This window comes from Protopterus annectens, chromosome 8.part0, assembly GCF_019279795.1.
Source record: "Protopterus annectens isolate FY-2018-M chromosome 8.part0, PAN1.0, whole genome shotgun sequence".
Taxonomy (NCBI): domain Eukaryota; kingdom Metazoa; phylum Chordata; order Ceratodontiformes; family Protopteridae; genus Protopterus; species Protopterus annectens.
The window spans coordinates 867651069-867675085 of record NC_056741.1 but is presented as its reverse complement, the minus strand read 5'-3'; the positions used below and the strand labels follow the sequence as shown (position 1 = coordinate 867675085).

At 37.5% G+C, this 24017-nt stretch overlaps 1 protein-coding gene across 1 annotated transcript in view; it reads left to right on the top strand.

Moving 5' to 3' along the window:
• Nucleotides 1-24017, top strand: part of LOC122809124 (proSAAS-like) — a 148909-nt gene that overhangs the window by 71168 nt on the left and 53724 nt on the right. The window contains exon 2 of the mRNA XM_044080383.1: nt 3470-4137. Within this exon, the coding sequence (XP_043936318.1) occupies nt 3470-4137 (668 nt within the window). The remainder of the gene's footprint in view (nt 1-3469; nt 4138-24017) is intronic.

Sequence of the window (24017 nt, the reverse complement as noted above, 5' to 3'; positions counted from 1 at the left end):
CCCAGTATTACTGCTGCACAGGTTAAAACAGCACTGTCCAAGGCCAGGAATACAGCTTCTATGGGACCTGACAATATCCCTGGCTGTATTCTACATGAACTACAGAGTGAACTGGCACCTCACCTATGTGCCCTGTTCAATCAGCCTCACCTCAGGCTTTGTCCCTACAGAATGGCGCACTGCTACAATCATCCCTCTCCACAAAGGAGGCGCACTTACAGACCCTGGGAATTATCACCCAATTAGCCTGATGAGTCTGATATGCAAAGCTATGGAACGCATCATCATGGACCTAATAAACAAGGATATAGGGAATCTCCAAACTCTGGATCCTACACAGTTTGGTTTTGTAAAGGGTAGCTCATGCCTGCTCAACTTGGTCGACTTCTTTGAGTCAGTCACCAGAGCTGTGAATTAAGGCAAGGTTGTTCATACAGCCTACCTTGATCTTGCCAAGGCCTTTGATACTATTCCTCATTCAGGAATCATAGAAAAACTCACTAAGCTACGTATCAACCCCTATATCACTAGGTGGGTTGCAAACTGGCTCACAGATAGAACCCACAGTGTGAAAGTAGCTGATTCTAAGTCAGACTGCCGAACAGTCACGAGTGGAGTCCCACAGAGTTCGGTCCTGGGTCCTCTCCTGTTTGGTATCTACTTCTCTGAAGTCCAGGCCAACACGTAGGGACTCTGGTTGACAAAGTTCGCAGACAATTGCAAGTTGGGAGCTATTATTAACTCCCCAAGTGATGTTGACATCCTACAGAAAGGCCTCAATGACACCAACAACTGGTGTCAATACCATGGCCTTAAGCTCAATGCCAAAAAATGTGTCATCATCCCCCTTGGGAAAAACGCGGTTCCCTTGAATTACCACATTGATGGTAGTCCACTGAACACAGAAGGCGTTATAAGAGATCTGGGAACACAGGTCTGTACTGACAACTGGAGAGTGGTTGCCTTATGCAAAAATGATTATTACATTTTGGCAAAGATTCTTCAGTTGTATCTTAGTAGTATTATATGTAATTTTTAGCTATATAAATGTATGGAGTTAAAGACATGAATATAAGGGAGTTTCTTCTCATTATTAGACACGTCATTGATTCCATCCAGCACTCTGATGCTACTGTAAGACTCTGAACTATGATTTTATGATGGCATTTAATAATGTCAATCATGAAAAGTCTATGGTTTATTTTAAGAGCATATTAGATTTTGTGCTAAATTTATGGGTTTTTTGCAAAGTGTGTATGCTACAACTGTACTTTTTCCTTTGGTTAATGGTTATTTTGTTAAAGGCAGATGAATGCTTTGTGGTCTGAAGTAAGGCTGTCTGCTCAGTGGACTTTTATTTGCTTCAATAATGAATTGTATTATTTTACTTTGTGGGTTGCTTTGGGATGGTGTTGGAACTATATGTTAGAGGATTTGTTTTCGATATTCTAGTCTTATGTAGATGATGGGCCAGATTCAATAAAGCCTACACTAAGTGTCCATGATAGGTATTCAAGAACATCCCTACCACATGTTTTGTGCTTTCATGTCACTCAGAAAGATTACCCTAGGAGTACATGTAGTCTACACTTTGTGGTAACCTTTATGCATACCTGTTAATATTTAAAGCTGCAAGAAAATCAGTAGGAAAACTAAAATTAGAAGGAGGAAGCTGTGAGTTATGATTGTGTTCTCTGTTCGCTCAGAACAGTGTACACTTAGTTTAGGCATTACTGAATCCAGGGGATGTCTTAATGTTTATGAAAATTAGTATATGAATGAAGACTGCAATTTCTGCATTTCAAATGCAGTGATCACATGTGAGTTTGTGTTTAAAAAATAATTAATGTAAAAGTCTGATGGGTTAATCAGAAGGGTAGTATAACATTCTCCATTACAGCACTGTGTATGCTAGGTATTATACTTGGAGACTACTGTGGGCATTATGAAGCGCAGTAGGCTAAAACTGTTAGAGCTAGAAGCATTGTACATATGTGGAAAGTTTTCAGAGCCTGATTTCAGAAAAAAAGTTTACTTGTTTAATAATATTTTGTTAAATCAATTTATCCAGAGTCATTAGAGTAGACTCTAATAAAATTTTTCTTATATATATTTTTTGGGGGTGCAGATTAAATCGCATAAAATAAGGTATGATTATAAATATTATAAAGTCAGAGGACTGTGTTTATTGCATTATGTAGTTGTTTTTTTTGGAGGTGGGTCTTTTCATTTGTATTTTATTTTGCCCATTTTATGACATCATCCAACATAATTTCTTAGTCAGGTTTTGTTTTCCAAGTATTATGACATTGTGGACTTTATGTCTAGTAGACAACAAAATTATATTGTGGTAACTGTAGTTGGGTAAATTGTCAGTAAATAGTAAAAATAAGAAGAAATACAAACATTAAATAGCTTGTATTTGTTTCAAGATTGTGAGGGGAAAGAATCTTTGTATCACTTTTTTTAACTGCAAAGTCACATTTTTTGACCATTCTTTGCAATTGTTGTAATTTTTTTGCAATTCTAATGGAGCTTTTCTCCCCTGGCCTCTGCTGAAAATGGGCCTGAGTGCCCAGTCAGACAGTTCCGGTAAACAAAAGGCAATAAATAAATAAGTGTTGTATAGTTTCAAATTCAGTTTAAGTGTTGGTATAGATGCAGTTCATTATGTTTTTTTTTTATTCATACCTCCATGTAGATATCTGTCTGGTTGTATATTGCTAAGATTGTTCTCACTGGTTCTTGGATTCATTTTATATTACCATTTTAATACATTTAGTAACTAGGTAAGCTTTCTGAAAAAAAAAAGATCTCTTTTCAGGAGTGACCAGGAACACTTCCTGCTCAAGTGACCTGCTCAGAGTCACACAGTATGTAAAATGAGATTGAAGGAATCAAACATTGTAACCTTGACTACAGGAAACAATACATTGACAGCTCAGACCCTTAATCTTGTGTTCTGTCAGACAATAGTGTGTGTGTGTGTGTGTGTGTGTGTGTGTGTGTGTGTGTGTGTGTGTGTGTGTGTGTGTGTGTGTGTGTGTGCGTGTGTGCGTGTGTGCGTGTGTGATTGACCAGTGATACTGTCATGTTATGATGAGTGTTGTTGTGGGTGAGTCACATGTAGTTGAGCATACCACTTTAGTGGTGGGTTTATGCTGGTTGACAGTTATGCAACAGTGAAGTTTATATGTATAAGGGGTTGTGAGGAGACAACTCATGTAGAGTCTTATGATCAGCATTTTTTGTTATGGTTTTTGTTTTATTTTTTATTGGAGAATGGAGTTATTCAAAATTGGGTAGGCAGTGTATAAAGTAGTTAGTAGAATGAAGTGCTTCTTCTGTGACTGCTTTATGAGACATCATTGTTTTGGGGACAAGTATATTTATGTTATGTACTAAAGATTTTTGTTTATATTTGATTCCAAATAACAAAATTATAGTAATTCCACATTTTCTTTTGTAGCCACTGTCGAAAGGACAAAGATCAAGGGTTCATGAGGAAGTTGGCACTGCAAGACGTTTCCGCAGGGACCTCCATGACTCTCTGCCATATGAGGCTGAAATGATGTCATATGCACCCCCTGAGCAGCTGCGAAATGAAGTTTACTACCCTGAACTTAATGAGGCTATGTTGGCCCGATTGGCTGACCTCCAGCAAAATGAGAAGATTGCCCAGGCTTTGGAGAGAGCAGGATTTGGTGGGCAAGACCAGGTTCCAGAAAGAATGCTGCAGAATGGTGGGTGGGAGCCAGATGAGCGATTAAGCCAAGCCTTGCAAAAGATGGTGGAAGATGGCCATCGGAGAGACCAGGAGGCCCAGTATCTAGGCAACCTGCTGAGGCTGTGGAATGACATGACCCAAGGCAAAATCTACTTGGATCAGGCAGCTGTCTCTCAGAGGCCTTCTCCTCCAGAGAATGACTTTCAAAGTCCTTATCTTGACTATGATGAGACAGCTGCAGTGTCCAACATGGTGAAGCCCCCCATGACTAAAAGCCAGATGAATGCCCAGGCAGCCCAAGCTCTGCTGAACCGCTACAGGCAAGAAGGGATGTACGAAGCTGCCCAACCACAACGTTTGAACACTGAAGAGCCTGATGAAGATGGAGATGTAGATGAAGAAGTCTTAAGGTAACTGACTGAAAAATGCTTCTCCTTTTGACCTTACAGTAACAGAAAAGTATGGCAAGCATGTTTTACTTTCCTGTCTGTCCCTATGCCAGTTTCACTGTTGCAAAGTATCTGCCAGATGAAAGAGGAGAAATATTTAGAATGGTATCCATTTCTTCTTTGTTTTTATATGTAGGCAGCATTAGGAAATCATGTTTAATGCCATACTAAGGTATATACATAAAGATTCCAAAATGGGACCTAGTTAGTTTATAAGTCTAATCATTTTTTGTTCTCAAGGAACTCATTTTAGATGCTTTTTTTCACTGTCTTTGATGACCATTAAGCCTCTTTCCATGAACATAGCTCATCCATTCCTCGAGCTTGGGCATTCCCCAGTGAAGGCAAGAGAAGATGGCGGGGACATTTTACAGGCAGCCATGGTGGTAGTTTGTACCCTTCCTGGAATCATAGCAATGGAAGCATATTTACAATGGACCTAAACCAAACTTAGTAATTGATGTGAGGATCAGCATCATCACCAGGCTGTCCTTTGCCCTAATTCTTTGTGTGCACATTCCATCACACATGCCTACTGGGGCTACTGTAACCAGTTTGGGACCCCCAAGCCCAGGTCCCCCAGAACAATGGCCCTTGGTGTTGTGCATATCTCTGCTTGCAGAAGAACAGATTGCTGAGTGCGACTACTGTCTCCCTTCTCCTAAGGTCGGCAAGTTTTCTTGAGCCACTCACTATTGTCTTTTAGTGCCTGCCTGCCTGTTCCAGCACCAGAACGTCTAATCTAACTTGGCTTATCTGGGTCATGGTCAGGAATTTATCATTATGTGTCACAGATCCAGACCTCATAGCATTCATTTCTTTCTATGGGATTGACCCTTCTCAGTTCACTTCTCCCTCTGAGTTCAAATCCTTCTTCTTCACCACTGATCACTATAATCTGTTATGTTACCTGATGTTGATTCCTCTGTATTTCTGCTAAGACCTTTCACGGAATCAGTAGGAGAAAGTGCATCAGGTGTACTGAGGGGGTGAACCCTTGAGTTTGGGCAATGTTTGTAATGGGATTCTGGGCATTGTGAAACCTGCTGAGAACTGTTGTTGCAATGCTGGTGATCAACTTTACTATCACTGTACATTGACTCATTTATTTTATTTCATTTTATTTCCCTTTTTTCTGCCTTCTTCTTGCTGATCTTCAAGCCCTGCTGTTGCAGTGCTCATTTGCTCCCCACTATGTAGAGTGAGAACCAGTCATGGTGTGGCCATCATTCAGAAAGCCATGATGTATTTTTCTGTTTTTTGACCCTAATCCCACACTAGACCGCTGACCTAAAGTTGCAGTTGAAAGAGCCTAGTACACCTTTTGTAGAGCACATGTGCACTCCTGACATGACTCATTTATTTTATTGGCATTCAGAGATGCATATAAGTAATAAGTAATATCATATGAACCTGCGAACATTGAAAATAGAGAAAAAGGCTCTTGAAAAGTGGGAAGATCCAGTTAAAAACATTTATGCTTTTCTGACTGATCTAACTGGGGTATTATAGATAAGTATGAATTCTTTGTATCTGTGAGGTAAAGGATTTAATCATTATACAAATTCCTCCCACTGTCAGTAATCCATCTACATAGCATGAGACTAGAACCCACAGCTTTCTGCACCAAAGATGAATGTGCTACCTGTTGCACCACTGATACTGTCTGCAGCAGGAATGTGGAATTCTCCTCAGAAACACATATCTAAAAAACAGATGGTGGCAAAAAAATATGGAAGATATAAGCACATTACCAAAGAGAGAGTGTAAAATTTGTAGACTTTAATGAACAGTATTGCAAAATTCTACTACACAAGGTCATTTATTTTTGCATCAGAAAAAGGGAGATGTAATATGTGTGTCCTTTTTCTTTAGAATATTGCTGCCATTTGCATGTTGGCCATGTAGTGTCATTTTCAGTGCACTAGATAGTTTCAAAAATCACATTTGATGAAAGGGATTCAGAAAATTGTCTGAAGGGGTAAATCAAACCTCAAAATAGGAACATACCTCCAAAAATAGGTAGATTATGTTCTAGGTAAATCAGGCTTAAAAATATGAACATTATCCTAAAATAGAGACAGTTGATAGGTCTACAGTACAGCACAGGGAAACCTGGCATACCAGCAGAGAATCAATTTCTCTCATTCCTTCAAGTATACAATCTTAGAGCTGATTGTATTTATTCATGTTCATGGGAAGGGTAGAACTTCACCTCCCATTTTGGGTGATAAGTGGATCTTTTGTATCCTACAAAATTATAATAATAATTTGCTTGTTTTCCCAGGCATCACCTTTATGCCTTCATGGGTTGATCTTTATAAATATAACCTGATACTATTTAAATCTTAAAAGAAGAGTTAACTGAATTAAAGAAGGAGTGGAATTTAAATGACGGCAAACAAAACTTAAACAGACTTTCTCAACCAAAGAATTACTTTGTGAACCAGTTTCCAGGAAATGTTTATCACTGATGCAATTTTCAGTAATGTCTGAATAAAAACTGTTCAGGTCCCTTAAGTGGGAAGAGATTACACACAGTGAGTATTAAGTAAGGCTGTGCTTGGAAATGGTAATAAAATATATATCTTATTTTAACCATACTTCTTCCAATTCTCTTTATTTATAAGTTGTGAACGACAACAACAAAATCTCTTAAAACAGTATTAAACAATAAAGTAAACCACTGAACATGACATTAGCATGCCTTTGATGCACGTAATGGTTCATCTGCTTAGCACTGCAGCTGGATTTTGAACTCCAGTGCTGTTATCCTCAGTTCCTCAAAGGATTTTTTTCGCTGATGCTTCCCTTACATTTTCCTAAGTTTTAAGTGGTTGATGGCTCAAAAAAATACTTCAACTCCATGAAAAACTTAAAAAAAATGTTTTTGAAGGAGAGCAATGCCCTTGCAGTACCCCCCACAACCCACATAATTATATTAAATACACATTAACATGACCTAGAAGAAAAGAAAAAAGACCACACACATAGCATTGCTGTTGGTGTTCAAACATAAATTGTACTGGTAATGATTTTCTATAGCAAATGAATGAATGAGCTGGACACTGGAAAGGTTTCAACTGATGAGTTGAAACCTTTTTCCACTTAAGACTTGTTGACTAGTAGGATAATGAATGTGACTAAACCAGCTTGAGACTGGGGCTGCAAGTCTCAAGTGTTGCCTTTATGGAAGCCGTAGGCCTGCCTAAAAAGGTAGGGAAAGGACCAAGTCAGCAGATTCTTCACTACTGTATGTTGAAGTACACATTTGAATAACTTTTGGCATTGCATTTCTTTACCTCAGCAGAAAAACACAAAGGGAAAAATGCTGATGTACATACTTATACTAGACCACTGTAGAGTTTATATTAAAGTAGCTGGGTATACCTACTGTCAAGCCAGATCTGCAGGGTAATAAAGATGAATAGGAGAATAACTGGGGACAGAAAGCAAAAATAATTAAAAATGCTTGTCAACTTTTTGTAAGATTCAGACATTTAGAAAAAAAATCCCGTTTCTGTTTAGACCACAAAATTATGTTCCTGTAGCCTCTAACACAGATTGATTATGAAGTACTGTATTTGTGAAAGAAATGCTAAATACAACTGATAAGAAATAAATGGTTGATTTAGATAAGTACATTTTTTAAAACATAAATTGCACTAGATGTCTCTCCATTACCATTGCTTCATATTTGACACATATTAATAAGCTTATCTGTTGCCCTTGAAGAAATATATTATTTTTTTCCAAAATTAGATCTTGCACTCCTCCCCAATGGAGAGGCTGCATGGAAGTAACTGCATTATAATACAATATGTTCCCAGGAACTCAGAATCAGAGTTGCAAGGGGAGGGGTGAAAGCTTGTTCATTCTGTTTTAAAGATGATATAGTAGAGAATCAATTATACAAACTAATTGAGACCTGGGTTAGTTCAGGTAATCAAACTGTTTGGATAATCAAACATACATTGAACCAGATAAAAAAAACTGCAAAAATCTTGTTTTTTCTGCATGCTTTTCAACCATTCTGTTATTCCAGTGGACAATAAAGAATATTTTTCACACACGAGTGGGCTACAAGCTCAAAAACCATGCACAAGTGAATATGTATAATGTATACATATTCACATTTTATGATTTTCCTATCCAAAAGCTTTGGAATGCTGCGTTTGCATAATTGACGTTTCTGATAATCGATGTTCAGCTAATCGTCTCTCTGCTGTACTAGGCCCAGGTATGGGTTACTCAATTTAATATTAGTTTTCAAATATTTCTAAGGATTCATGCTTTTAGTGGACCCATACTGTGTCTTGCACTTTATAGTCTCTTATATGATGCCCATATCCTTACCAGCTTGCAGGTATCTGTTAAACCTAAACTTGAAATACGCTACAACAAAGTTGCTAAATTTGCTGCCGGTAAATAATGTTATACACATCACTGCAAGGCCCTTAAAAGGTTGAACTGTCTTGAGCAACCCCACTACCTGGACTTTGTACAGCTTGTTACTGCCCACATAATTTATAAACCCCATGCTTGTCCTACACTGAGCTCTACTGTTCCTTCCTATCACCCAAACAGACTCCTTCTTTCTAATGATAAACAACTTCTCACTATCTATAAACCTCAGAAAGCAATTGGAAATAGTCTTGACTGCTGTTCTGTTGCGAAAAAAATGGAATTCTGTTCTATAGGCTATTAAAACCATAACCTACCATCCTTCTTTCAAGCATCTTCTAAAAGACCACCTATCAAACTCATGACTGTGCTCATGCTATATGCCTGGTTGAACATTAGTCTTGCCTACTTCTGTCTGTACAGTTTCTCTAGCCATCACCACTTCCTCATCTTCACCTGGCTATCTTACCCTCTCTGCCAGTTTACATAACCTCTTCCCATCACCTCCTCTCCATTTATACTACTCTGTCCTAATCTCTCTCCCCTTTATAGTTTCAGTTAAACTAAATATATGACTTACTTATTACTAATATGAATTGCAAAAGAACACACTCCAGAATCGTGTATAGTGCTTTACTTTGCTTTTTCTCATTATTATCTTTGTGACATATTTTTGAAATGTATAATTTTCAACTGTTTTTTTTTTTAATGTAATGTCTTTGAAAAACAAATGTTCCCTGTTAAATGGAGCTTTTCTCACTGGGCCTCCACTCAAAATGGTCTCTTGTGGCTCAGACGGACTTCCTGGTAAACAAATGTTAATCAATAAATAATAGTGCAGTATGAATCATGTCAGACTAACAAGGTTCTCTCAGCTAGCACAAGTAAATGTGGCAGCATCTGTAACCAGGCCCCAACCTACCCAGCAGATATGCTTTGGCTTGGGGTAACATTGATTAGTTTATTAAAAAAAAGTTTATTTCTGTTGTAAGAACAACCTTGATATACTGCCTTATTTTGAATATTTCATTATTCCCTTAATTTCATGGCGTGTCATCTATGAGACTGTTTTCTTCAGTTTATACTGCACTGGCAAGATAGACCTAAATTCTTTCCTGTAGATAGAACAGAAAGATGGTAACATTCAATGCAAGAGGCATAATTTTAATGGTCTGGTCTTGCCTACCAAAGTTAAATGTATCACTTCTGATCTCCTGGGGATTAATTCACTGCCACTTGGTAGCCAATCAGAATATATTTAACAACTGGATGAGCGACAGGAAATTCATCCCTGGTTTGGCACCTATGTCTCTAATGGACACAGGCATCCTGTAAATGTTTCATCTCCCAAGCCCCTGTATACACTTATCAAGGGTACCAGAACTTGTCAGAGATTTGGGATGCATGGCTAGGCTTAAAAAGGCCCTTGTGATCATTAGTCTAGTAAATACCTATAAACCTATGAAGTGTATTATGATCATACATTATTCTTACATGGGGCAGCCACTCTGCTGTCCTTATGCCTCAGTCTTTAAATCTACTACCTTCAATGTCGGGTTCAGGACGATTGAACTAAAGAATTACCGAATCCACTTTAGCGAAAGTGCTTTTTGCCGGAAAAGCACTTTCGCTAAAGTCCCTAACAAATTCTAAGAAAAAAACAAAACAAACACATACAAGCACAAAACTCATGTTTACGCAGGGGGGCAAGCCCACTCTGAGATTGCACTACAGTGGGGAAAAGGGAATATTCCCTTATCCCCACTGTACTACGATCTCAGCAACAGCCATTCCCCCACAATTTCCCTTACCTGTTAGCATACTTGCGTGAAAGTTCTTTTTTGGCAAAAAGCACTTTCACGCAAGTATGCCCTGCTGTTTCAGTTTCAGAGGCAAACTGTCCGGGACCCTCAATGTCACACTGACTCACAGAAAAGGAAAAATAAATGTATTTCTGTTTTTAATACATTTTAAGGTCTACTTGTTTTACATAGTTCTATCTTCTTGGCTTGTACTTTATCATATAAGCCTAGACTTGTTTTTCAAATGTCATGTATAGTTCTGACAGTGTCTTTCTCTTCCCTCCTCCTAATCTACTGTATTATTTGCATTTTTATTTCTTTGTCTCTTTCAGAGAACCATACATTTGCAGTTTCTTGCTTGGGCTCTTAACCTGTAATTATTTCACTCTGATCCTGTATAGCATTTCTGAATTTATATATTTAAACTATATATATATATATTTTTTTTTTTTTTTTTTTTTTTTTTGCATGTAGCTATCAAACTTTAAATATACATCTTTAGACTTGCCATCTGGGTCAAATGTGGCCTCATGCATCTGAGAAACCTGTTTTCTGTCACATATAAGAATAATGTTTGACATCTCTCATCTCTGGTTGTATTAAGGGCAGCAGTGTAGTTAGTGAATTTGGTAATTTCCACTGCAGCCCTGTGCTATGTTTATCGCAGTCATTATCAAATGCTGGCAGGCTTGGTACATCGAAAATCATTTCCTTTATATGCTTTGTCTGATAATGATTGCCTTTAACTCTTGTCTGTGGGTTCTCAGATATTCTCACTTCCCCATTGCTGTTGATGCTTTTGTTTACTTTCTATAAAATGTTTAAATGAAAGGTTATTTATCACAAAAATCATTGCATGTAGTCCAATTTTAGTGCTGTAGTTTTCTTAAGAATACATGCTGTTTTTACATTTAATAGGTTCGTAAATGCATACTAAGCCTAGCTATGCATCCCAAATATCTGAGTAGAGGGTAGGTGTAAATCCTTATCATAGGAAGTTACTAGACTAATGGCCCTAGGGCCCTTACAAGCCTAGCCAAAGTCTACCCTTATCACCCCGATCAGCACCTAATGCCCTTGTCTAAGAGGGACGCAGGTGGAACCCCTGGGTGAATTTACGGTTACTCATCCAGTTTTCCAGATTGTGTTTGAAGAGGGGCAATGAGATTCTCTGTTTGACATGAAGTGGGAGTCTGTTCCAAAGGTGAGGTAACCTCTGGGAGACAAATCTATCCCTCCAGCAGGTTCTGTTAATGTCACATACCAGGTTAAGGTCTTTAGAGCAAGTAACCTGCTTACCATTTGACTTGCGGATATGCAGCAGTTCCAGTAAAGCAGGTTCAGAGATTGCCTTATATGCAAGGCAGAGATCACCTCTGAGTAGTCTGTATGAAACAGAATAAACTGAAAGTGATTTCAGATGATCCACATAGAACAAATGTGGAAGACCTTAAATTTTCCTTCTGAGGAACCTTTGTAGTTTCGCCAGTTGCTGTAGGTGCTTGGAAAGGTACATACCAAATGGGGCATTGTACTCAATTATTGGCCTGATGAGGGAAAAGTATGGGAGGTTATAACTTTTTTTTTTTTTTGAGGTAATCCTCTTACTTATGAGATGAGCAATATAGAATGCCCTTCTTACCACTGTGGAGACATGGTGATCAAAAGTAAGATTGCTGTCAACCTGTGTGCCCAGGTCTGTCACCACTGAGTGCATACTTAGGGTGTTGCTATTGATGTGGTAGTTAGCAGGAACATTGCTCTTAATAAAAGGGTTGATAATATATTTTTTGCATTGAGTCTGAGGCTGTGACTTTGATACCAATCCTTTGTTTGTGTAAGACCTTCTTGTAGGATGTTGACATCAATTGGAGATTGTATGACCACTCCCAGTTTGCAGTCACCAGCAAACTTTGCCAGCCACAGACCTTTAGTTTTTATTTGTACTTTGGAGAAATAGATTCCAAACAGTAGAGGTGCTAGGACTAATCCCTGTGGAACATCACTGGTTACAGGTCTGCTGTTAGGGATGGATTCCACTATTTTGATTATATGTATTCTATCAGTGAGCCATTTAGCGACCCATATAATGATATAAGGGTTGATACCTAGCTGGGTGAGTTTGTCAATGATGCCTGAGTGGGGGATAGTGTCACTTTGGCTAAATCTAGGTAGGCTGTACGCACAGATTTCCCGTTGTCCACGGCCTTGATGACTGTGTCAAAGAAGCCCACCAGGTTTAACAGGCATGATCTCCCTCTGAAAAATCCAAACTGAATAGGGTCAAGTATTTGGAGATTACCTATATCTTTGTTGATAAGGTCCATGATGGTTCATGGCCTTGCAGATAAGGCTAGTCAAGCTAATAGGTCTATAGTTCCCAGAGTCAGTGGAAGCACCACCTTTGTGCAAGGGAATAACAGTGGCCATTTTCCATTCAGCTGGGATGAAGCTGATGATTAGACTATGATTTAAAAGAGTACCCAATGGTGTTGCTAATTCTTGTTGGAGCCCATGTAGGACGCAGCCTGGGATGTTATTAGGTCTCATAGATGCTGTGTAGAGGGTGTTTACAACCTGCTGTTTAGAGATACATGGTAGAGGACAGGTGGTCGGGATGTCATGGGGTATGTGTTTTCACAGAACCTGTCGGCCAACAGGTTAGCTATGTCCCCAGGCTCAGTATACCTGGTATCATTATCTACCAGTTCAGCACAAATCTGGGCCTTTCCTTTTAGGTTACCGATGCAACTAAAGAACACCTTATGGTTGTCCTTAGTTGGGGAAGCTAATTCGGATTCGTAGTTTGCTTTGGAGGACTTCACAAGAAGGTTACCCAGTTGTTAACTGTGTAAGCCCATTGGGCAAGTGTCCCTTTAAGAGGGGGACCCAGAACTTCTGTCTGGTTAAATGACTTGCTCAGAATCACACAGTAAGCAAATGGAGGTGGAATGCATCAAGCCTTGTACCCTTTGGTTACAGGACGCAACTGATTTACAGTTTGGAGCCCTTAGTCCTCTATGGTAGCTGTCAGACTAGTTTATGATTTAAAAATAATAAACCAGATTTTTTGCATATTTTGTTCTATACCTTTTAAAATAATAGGTAGTTTTCCTCTTCACCATTTTCCTTTATATTTCATTACTTGTCTATAGCTGTCATTTACAGGGCTGTATCCCTTCAGTTTATTGTACACTGACAAGTTGGACCTGGATTCTGATCAACATACATAAGGCCATAAAATGAAAAGACACCATAGCATGGGGAGCCCCTTTAAAATTCATATTTTTAATTTTTCCAGACATTGAAAAACAGGAGTGTTAAAAGAATATTACTTATTTTATTAAAGCAGCCAAACAACCATGCAAATGACCACATTAGGAAAAAAGCAAAACTGTCAAAATATTAAACAATTTATTTGAAATCCAATCTAAAGAAGCCAGAGCAGTGGATAACTTTATATGATTGAGGTTCAGGAATTGTTCTTCCTGAAACTAATTCAAACTAATATGCAAGCAGATTATGCCTAATGTAATGGATGATTCAGAGCATCCATCATCAACTATTACTAAACCCCAGACTTCCAAAGGCAGCAACAAACTTCCCTTCATGCAGCAAATGTATGTGAGTACTTATCCATGATGGACATAACAGATTAGTGCCAACAACCACCAAACTACCAGATCACTGAATCTAGCTTATAATAACATCAAGTTGTGGCTATGTTTTTAGGTGTTGGATTATTGAAAGAGTCATTTGACTTGTACAACATACAGATTATTGTAAAACAGTATCCTTTACACTCCAATGTAAATAAAAAACTGAGGAAGGAGCATTGCTAGGAGTCGCATTTATCACTACACTAAACATTCCTTCCTTTTTCGTTAGTAAAGGTATTGCAAGAAAGTTATGGGTTTTTTATACATATATATATATATATATATATATATATATATATACATATATATACACATATATATATATATATATATATATATATATATATATATATATATATATATATAAAAAATTAAATGTATACACCAGCAACAATGTACATTCAAGTCACCAATGCCATGATAAACACAAGCACCTCTGTACTAAAAATAAATTGTTCACTAGAAAATCATTGGAAATTTTAAAAAGTGAGTTTATTCAAGGTTAGCAATGAAAATAGCCAAATAGGGTGTATATTACAAGATCAAAACTTTAGGTACTCGAATACCTGAAGCTCGATCTGTAAATGCCGAAAGCTGAAAACCGTAAACGGCCACTTCCACAAATTTTTCGTCAGGGAAAAAATTTGCTTGGCCGTTCTACAGAGTTTGCCCTTTTCTCCAATGTAGAGCAATCTCCGAGTTTATATATTTAGTTAGGGGGGGGGGGTTGGGGGACAAAGCCCCCCCCCCACTTTATTCGGGTTTAAAAGTTTGTTTTGTTTAATATGGCCAAGCAAATTCTTTCCCTGTGTGGAAGTGGCCATTCACGTTTTTTAGGTTTCGACATTTAGAGATTGAGCTTTAGGTATTTGAGTACCTGAAGTTTCTATCTTATAATATAGACCCAGCAAAATAACCCCATTATTCTAACCCACACTGAATTATTTGAGGAATGTCAAGGTAGCAATAATGGCTTTGTAAGAATAAAAGGAAGGTGTTTCTAGCTACTGTGCATTCTATTCCTATGTTAGAAGTTGTGTTTCCACCCTTAAATATAATCATATCAAAGGAACAGTACTGTAACAAATGCATATTTCATGTGAAATGCCCTGCACTCTTTCTGTGTACAGAATCAGTAATGTGACACACCAGAATTCGAACTCAGAACAACCAGCATGATTTTTAATAAGCTCCTATCTGGCAGTCTGTACACAAACTGTGTAATGGTAAAGTATGTAAATTAATAATTTCATGAAGTGATCTATAGTAGACTTTACTGTGTAAAAATAAAATTGTTGAAAACACATTTTCTCATTATAGCTTATTCAGTTAGCATTAAGGATGAATCATTTGAATGTGCGACTTTCATTTCAATAGATGGAAGCAGTGTTAATGTACCAATTAACACTTCCTCTTTCTACTGACTTAAGTACTCAAACATCTCAAAGGCGTTGACAGCTACTTCACAAATCATCGGTTGTATCATGGCTTCATTACTGATGCTTATTTAAAATAAATTAAAAACCCAACTGAGAAATAGTCTTTATTTATAGCTCTGTTAGTATACGTAAAATTCAAAACTTAAAACCTTAACATTTTTTGTCTTGATGAGGAAAATGAACACACAGCTTTAGTACTTCAATTGAATTGAATTGTATTTATAATGTATTACATTTAAAATATAATGTATTACATTTAAAATATAACACTGAAATCAGTTTCACTAACTGTTATGGAACACACACACACACACACACACACACACACACACACACACACACACACACACACACACACACATTTAAAAGTATTAGAAAAATCTGAACACCATACATATAGTTAATCATCTCAAAATGGAGCTGACACTTTTGTCTGAAAGAAACGCAGACGACAGTAGATAATTTTGTTATCTTGCATGGGCCTGGTGGTGGTACATCATCAAACCCCATAAACAACTAATTAATACTCTATGGAAAGGAGTGAGCAAGTCATAGTTTTCCAACGAGGTGGTGTTTGCTTGTGAAAGCACAGTCCAAGTGACAAACTACAGACTCCCTCACTATGTGGAGAGATGTAGGAATTACTTACTACCATGCTGTGGTGTATTGTCTTTATAATGTGCAATTATTTAAAAAAAATATCTTGCCTTTTTTTAAAACATCACAAGTTACGTTAAAGGAAACTGAATTTCTCATCTGGCTTTCTGCAAGGATACAATCCAGTGGGGATGACTTTAGCATGTACCGCACATGCCAAAGAACACAAGTCACATGAATGACAAGTTCACCGGACACTGAGGTACCGCTTTTTGTGCTTACAGGAAGTGGCAGCTGAGTGAAAAGCATTAGTGAGCCATTTATACAATGAATGGTTATGTTTTTGGAATAAAACAAAATATGCTGCTTAAATACACAAGTAAGTGTGTCAGGGATTTCATTAAAGATAAATGATTTAGATACACATCAGACTAGCTAATGGTGATAAAAAATAGTGGCATTTATTTTTTAACACCTCTGTTGTATTAACACTTAAGACTTAGGCAAACATACATTTATATAAAAGAAAACAAACTTTATTAACCTGTTTCCAGTTACAAACAGTATACACCACATATATTATTTTGTATAATTATAACCAATCGAAAATTACATAAATTGATCAATTCCTGTCTTCCATTAAATGTCACTCCTCCAAAACATTATTGTGCATATATTGTTCCCACAATTTACATTTTTTTTCATGTAATTTGCTCCTACCCTTTTCTAAATATTCCACTTCCAGTTCTTTTATTTCTTGCTAAATTCAATTCTTTAGAGATAGTTGGTTTACACTTTGATTTATATTTTCTAGTAATTGCTTTTTTGGCACACACCAGTATTAAACTTAACAAGGCCTTACAATGTCTATGCAATTCAGATCTTGTATCCCAGCTCAAAGAAAAAAAATTTTTCCTTACACCTATTTGTTCACCAAACACTTCTGACAGAGTACTCTGTAGGGAATTTACAAGTCTGCCAACTCACTACACTTCCAAAACATATGTTCCCGGTTACCTCTTTCTTCCTCATCATATCTCCAACATTCTGTATTTACCTGAGGATAAATTCTCTGGAGGCTGCTTGGGGTATAAAAATACCTATGCAAATAGTTCCAAGCAAAATCCTAAATCTTCTAAACTTTGTTGCATATTATGGGAGCCATACATATGCCTTCCAATTTTTTCCTTGTGAATTGCTTATCCAGTCTTTCTTTCCGCTGTTTTCTAACCTCCTCTAATTGATTCTTATAGTTATCATGCAATATTTTATATGCCTCACTAATTATCCCTTTTGTAACAGCAGCTTTTATTCTATATTCAACAAAAAAACTCTCCCAGAGCAGGTCTTTCATTTAGGATTCCCCTACCCCTTTCTCTTTGCCTGTAGTCTAATATCAATCCCTGATAGGGAAGACAGTCTAGAACCTGCAGTCCAAATATCTCCCAGCCTCTTTCCATTCTGTTACCTTTCACTCTCTAGTTATTCACTACCAGTACCTCAGTTTCTTTGTCAGTTTTCTACAGTAAATTGCAGCCTTCTTGTGCCTAATCTCTGTACCGCTAATTGCAGTCATCCCTATCAGCAAAATTTCCTTTCTCCAGTCTCATTTTGGTTTAATTCTTTGAATACTTTCTGTTATTTATTTATCTATTTATTTCTCTCTCTTTGTTTACTGGGAATTTCTGACTGGAGTTTATCCCAGTTTTAGTGGAGGCCCAGGAAGAAAAGCTCCACATATTAGGCAAGTACATTTAAAGACAAAAATGACACTTTGTAAAATACATTGAGTTTACATGAAGTCATGGAATAAAATAATATTTCTCTCTCGTTTAATTTCTCCATATCATTTGAGTTTCTAATATCATGATAGGAATGGACCCCATTCCTAAGTCAAAGTATGATTAAAGTTCATGAAATTAGTATTGTTTCAATCTTTGATGTCAGCCAGATGTGCTTTTTGCAGCACCTGCAATGTGCCCAGTATTGACTCCTTCTGCAATTCGTATGGAGTTACATGTACTGGTAACATATCTAAATACGACTGTAGAGTCTTTTTTATAAGATCTGTTGCTCCTACTACTGCTGGAACTGTCTGGGTATCTTTCTAACACATTGCTCTCATTTTTGCCTGCAAATCTTGATATTTTATGACTTTGTGTGTCTCTGTACGCAAGACACTGTAGTCTCTGTGTGTAGTAATTTCAGTGATCGATGCTACTTTTGTCTTCTTTTCATGGACCACTATATCTGGTTTTCTCGCATCTGTCTTTTGAACGGTTTACTATCAAAAAGTCGATGGTCAGAAGTGCGACTGTTGAGAACCGTGACACGTTTGATCGACCTCATGCATGTTAAGTAGGTCACTAGATCTACAGTACAATATCGAAGGCCACTTGTCTATTATAATATTGAAAGATGACAGTTTTGAAATCCTGTGAGTCCCTAGAGAATGAAACGAGCACTGCAAACAAAATGTTACCATGTCAACTGCACTAGTATATTATATTTGTTTTCTTCCATTTTTGCCCTTTTGTGTTTGCGTTGTAATGTATGTATAACCCAGTTTGCCGGGAACTGTATCATGAATGTCTGTAGAATTCATTGCACACCGAGTTACCTAAGGAAAACACAATGGAATATACATTTGTTTTACAAAACAATCTCTTTTATAATGTCATATGTCTATCAGGTAATGACTTAGCAAGTGTCATTCTACACAAAGTGTGCTACCAGGTATTAAATATTTATATTTGTGGCTAGAAAATATCACTGTAGCAGCTTTCTAGAAATGCATAAAACTTTTGTTGATTGCTTAAATATAGGACTTCATGTGAGAGATGTTCTTAAAGGCGAAACTATCTTGTTTTCGCACATTTAAGCAGTCGACGTTGTCAGCACTGATATGGGTATCATACATATAAATATTGGATATTTGTCTGTCATTTAAGTAACTTACAATATTTTGATAGTAAACCCTTTTGAACTGTTGGTAATGGGTGATCCCATGTGACGTAGACTTCATCATTTTCTGTGATGCTTTGTGGCTCATATTTCCAGTGTTTTTCAACCACTTCAATACCATAATGTTTGCACAATCCTCAGTGCAACAGTCATGCCATATTATTATGTCTTTCAGTATACAATCCTTCTGCCATTAGTATGTCACAACCAGCAACGAAGTGTGCGACTGTTTCCAATTCTGTTTTACAAAACCTGCAAGTGTCTGTTTCTCCCACATGTTCAATTGACTTTATAAACCACGTAGCCCACTGTCTTGGGACACCAATATTAACCTTTCATCTTTTGGTTTGATTTTACCTCTCCTTAACCATTCCTGCATTTGATCCTGATCAACATGAGGTTCTTCCAGAAGTTTTCTATACTTGCAACTATATTTATGCATTTTCCACATTTCTTGCCTTCTCATCTGATCCTTCACCTTATATTCTTTTTTTTTTTTTTTGGCACATTCAGTTGCTGCCTGATTTTTATCTACTACTGGTCTGATTTCCATTCCTGCTTGACACTGATATGCTTCTGCTAGAATAAGCAGGGAAGTCATCTTAGATTTATTCTCCTCATGTTTCAGAACTTTCACTATGTTTGAGTCTTGTGAGGTCAGCAGATATGTATGCAGTCCCATGATTGCAGATCTATACATGTAATCAATTTCAAGGAGGCCCATACCTCCTTCAGAACAGGGAATATATAAACTTGGTATACAGTGATTTTTATAAATCATTTGTGAGCATGAAGCATCCTTCTTGTTTTTCTGTGTAATCTATCCAACATGTTTTGGGGCTAGTCAGTCACTCCCAAACTGTAAGTTAGGACAGGAAGACCAAATTGGTTTATAACTTGAATTTTGTTCCTAGATGTCAATGCTGTTTTCAGGATTAATTTAAGTCTTCTAAAATATTCCGTACTAAGTTTTGTTCACATTTGTTCATGTTTTATTGTTGATCCTTCATTTGTTTGTGTCTTTCGGCTTTTCCCAGTTAGGGGTCACCACAGCGGAACTCCCGTCTGCTAATGATTGGCAGTAGATTTTTACATACTGGCTTGCCGGGCCTAATGCACAACCTTCAACAAAGGAACGCCCATTCACGCATGTTGCCACACAGAAGACGCTCTAACTGAGAATCGAACGGGCAAAATCTAACTGTGAGGTGACAACACTCAAATATTTATACGCTCCCTATTGCTCAAGTTCTTTTATATCACACATTCCTGTCTCAGACTGATATTTTCTTGGTGCTGCAGTTTTCCTGCTTTAAAGGTTGCTTTTGCATATTTATCAAGACCAAATGACATTCTTGTATCATCTGAAAAAGTTTTGACTACTTGCAGTTGTGCTTTCAATTCCTCATCTGATGAGCTATACAATTTTAAATCATCGACAAAGAGAAAATGTGAAGTCTTTACACTTTCTTATATTCTAGGAGCCAAATTATAGCCATGGCCTAATCTGTTAAGTAGACAGCTTAAAGGGTTAAGGGCAAGAAAGAATAGTGGTGGTGACAGGGAGTCACCCTGGAATACCCCCCTTTGAATTTTTATCTCTGGAATAATAATTTGTCCTTTCTCATGGCTTAATTGCAAAGTGGTTTGCCACTGTTTCATGGTCACTGTAATGTAGTTGATCAGTGTAGGGTGTATCTTACGCATTTTGAGCACTCTTTTATCCATGAATGTGGGATACTATCAAATACTTTTTTGTAATCAAGCCATGCCATACTTAGATTCTTCCCCTTTTTACAGTTCTCCAGCATGACTTTATTTAGCAACAGATGATCCTTTGTTCCATATGACTTTCTTTTATTACCCTTTTGTTCTATTGCCAAGACTGAATTTTCTTCTAAATGACTATAAACTCTGTCGGCATCAATTCCAGTATATAGCTTATAGATCGTCAGAAGGCAAGTTGTTGGTCTATAATTTTTAGGATAACCTGCAGGTTCACTCTTAAGTAGGAGCATTGTTTTTCCTATTGTTAACCAGGTTGGTGTCTGTTTGGGGTGCGCATATAAATAGTTCTTACTCATGGCTAAATCTTCTTGCAAAGATGTTAATACTTTTAACCAGAAGTTAGGTACCATATTGGGCCTGGGGGTTCCAATTGGAGGCTTTTCTTAACTTTATCTCAGTCTCTCTGGCCGTTACTTCATCCCATTTCATATCCTGTACCTTTGAACTTCATAGTCTTTCCTTTACTTTTTCTATCCATTTAGGATCTTTGTTATGTTCCACAGGATCTTCATAGATATTTCTCCAAAATGTATCTATTTCTTCTTTTTTGGGTGGTCTTTCAGTTCATTTTGCTGTATTTTTCCTTTATATTTATCTGTGTATCTTCTAAGTTTTTCTGTCTGTGCTGAGATTTTTAGTTTATTATTTGCAATACTGCAAGTTAGACCCTGATCCATTATAATACTGCACATTGCTTTTATCACATCTATCTTTCTGCATAATATTATATATGGCTGTTGTTATACTCCTTAAGGATCTATATTCAAAACCCCAGTCTTCCCTTATTACTTGAATTTTCCCTCTGCTTCATCTTCATGCCTTTCCATTTGAGTTACAGCTTTCTGGTTGTGTTATGTATGTGGTCTTTAGCTGTGCAGCTCTAAAATATCCCTTCAAATCAGATAATCCTAAACTGCCTAGTTCTATTCTTATCCCACTTGACCCTTGCATCTTTCCCTCCCATATAAAATCCGTAAATTCATTATTAGTTACTGTCTACAACTTCTTCTCTGGTTGATAAAAATATACCTGACTTGTATATAAAACTAGAGGGATTTAAAAATCTTTCCCTTCTTGTATCTTACTATCCATATATATAAACAAGAGCTTCCAGTTTGTCAGCTTTTGTATTATCTTTTGCTTAGTCTCTTCCCACATATCCTTAGCTGCCATAATATAACCTTTTTAATCCATTCTCCTAAATACTTCATTTTATTGCATCCCCATAAATATGGGTATTACTGAACCAATTCATGTGTGGGTACATAGTTTACAGCTATAGCCTTTGTTTTATCGTTGTTAATTTTATATCTAGAAAAGACCTGAAATTGTCTCAAATTGTTCCACAACACTGAGATGTCATTTTCTAGCTTTATCAGGTACAAAATAATTTTGTTTGCAAATCAAATCAACTTTTCTTGATTATCATACCAAGTACATCCTTGAATTTCCAAGTCACTTATTTTCTTTGCAGTTGCTCTAAACATAATACAAATAACAAAGGGGGAAGAGGACATCCCTGTCTGGTTCCTCTGTTCATACACAGCTCACTATAGTGGCAGTTATTTTCAAGGGGTTTGGTAACTGCATTAATCTATGTTTATTTTCAAGGGGTTTGGTGACTGCATTAATCTATGTTTATTTTCAAGGTGTTTGGTAACTGCATTAATCTATGTTTTATTGTGGCTGCTGACCTAGGTAGGAAACAACAGGTGTTTACATCTCATTGGAGGACATTGTACTTCAGTGAGAGGTAAAGCCTTGGCATTGCTTAAAATATTTGAATCTATGTAAATAGTAACTTTGTGTATCACTGGAGGACCAGAGAATGCAAAGAGACTATAAAGAGCATTTAAAATGAACTGCACATGCTGTTTAATGTTCCTTATTAAGTCATACCATATCTGCAATAGTTTAATATAAGAACATCATAACATAGACCCAAGATAGGAGTCTCTTACAAGCTGGCTTTGTGGCATAGAAGGATGGAGCCCTATGACACAGATGACCTAGGATTAATTAGCATCTTGCAAACTAGAGCAACCAGCCAGCCAGAGAGAGAGAGAGAGACAGGAAGGCTACAGGAATGTTTGTAAGCTTCTGAGCCCCACAAACCTTTCTGTGTTGGAGGGAAGCCTTCTAGCTTACCAGTGGGAGTGGTAAGCACTAGGTAGCCTATCTTACCACAAGAGTGGTTTCTGGCCCAAAAATTGTAGTTTATTGGCAGTTTGGGCAGTTTTTCCATCTCTTTCGACCTTCTGGTTGAAAAGTCCACATTTGCGCTTGTTTCCCACCTTTCCTGTAATTAGTCTAGTCCAGATACAGATTTGCTGTATCCAGGACTGCTTGTAAGCTTCTGAGCCCCCCAAGCATTTCTGTGTTGGAGGGAAGCCTTCTAGCTTATCAGTGGGAGTGGTAAGCACTAGGTAGCCTATCTACCACAAGAGTTGTTTCTGGCCCAGAAATTGTAGTTTATTGGCTGTTTGGGCAGTTTTTCCATTTATTTCAACTTTCTGGTTTAAAAGCCCACATTTGTGCTTGTTTCCCACCTTTCCTGTAACTAGTCTAGTCCAGATACAGATTTGTTGTATCCAGGACTGTTTGTAAGCTTCTGAGCCCCCCAAGCCGTTCTGTGTTGGAGGGAAGCATTCTAGCTTATCAGTGGGAGTGATAAGCACTAGGGAGTCCATCTATCATTAGATCCCGGTACAGATTCTTAGTTTTAGCACTTGAATTTGCTTATTCATGCTCAGCACTTGTTCAGAACTTGTTGTTAGCAATAAATAAGGTACAAATTGCTACAGCACTCAACCTTCCTCTTTACCTAGAGGAAAACAGTTCTTGTACTTACTTTCCTCACTTGCTTAGAGAAAAACAGCTCATATACTCACTTTCCTCACTTATCTAGAGGAAAGTAGTTTTTTTATTCAGGCATGTCCAAGGTTCCGCTCCCAGTGTTCTCTCATGTCTATCTGATGAATCTGGGCATCTTGTGGCAATGTAGCAATTGCCTCATGTACACAAACAACCCTCTCCTCCTACCACCCAACACCACAACCTGTGAGAGATGCACTTATCTAGCCAAACTGGAGGTAAAGCTCTCTCCAACCAAGGCTGAATTTGACAGTCAAGAAGAGAAGGTAAACACTTGCTCCACACCACACTCATCACATAGTAGTCCGAAACCT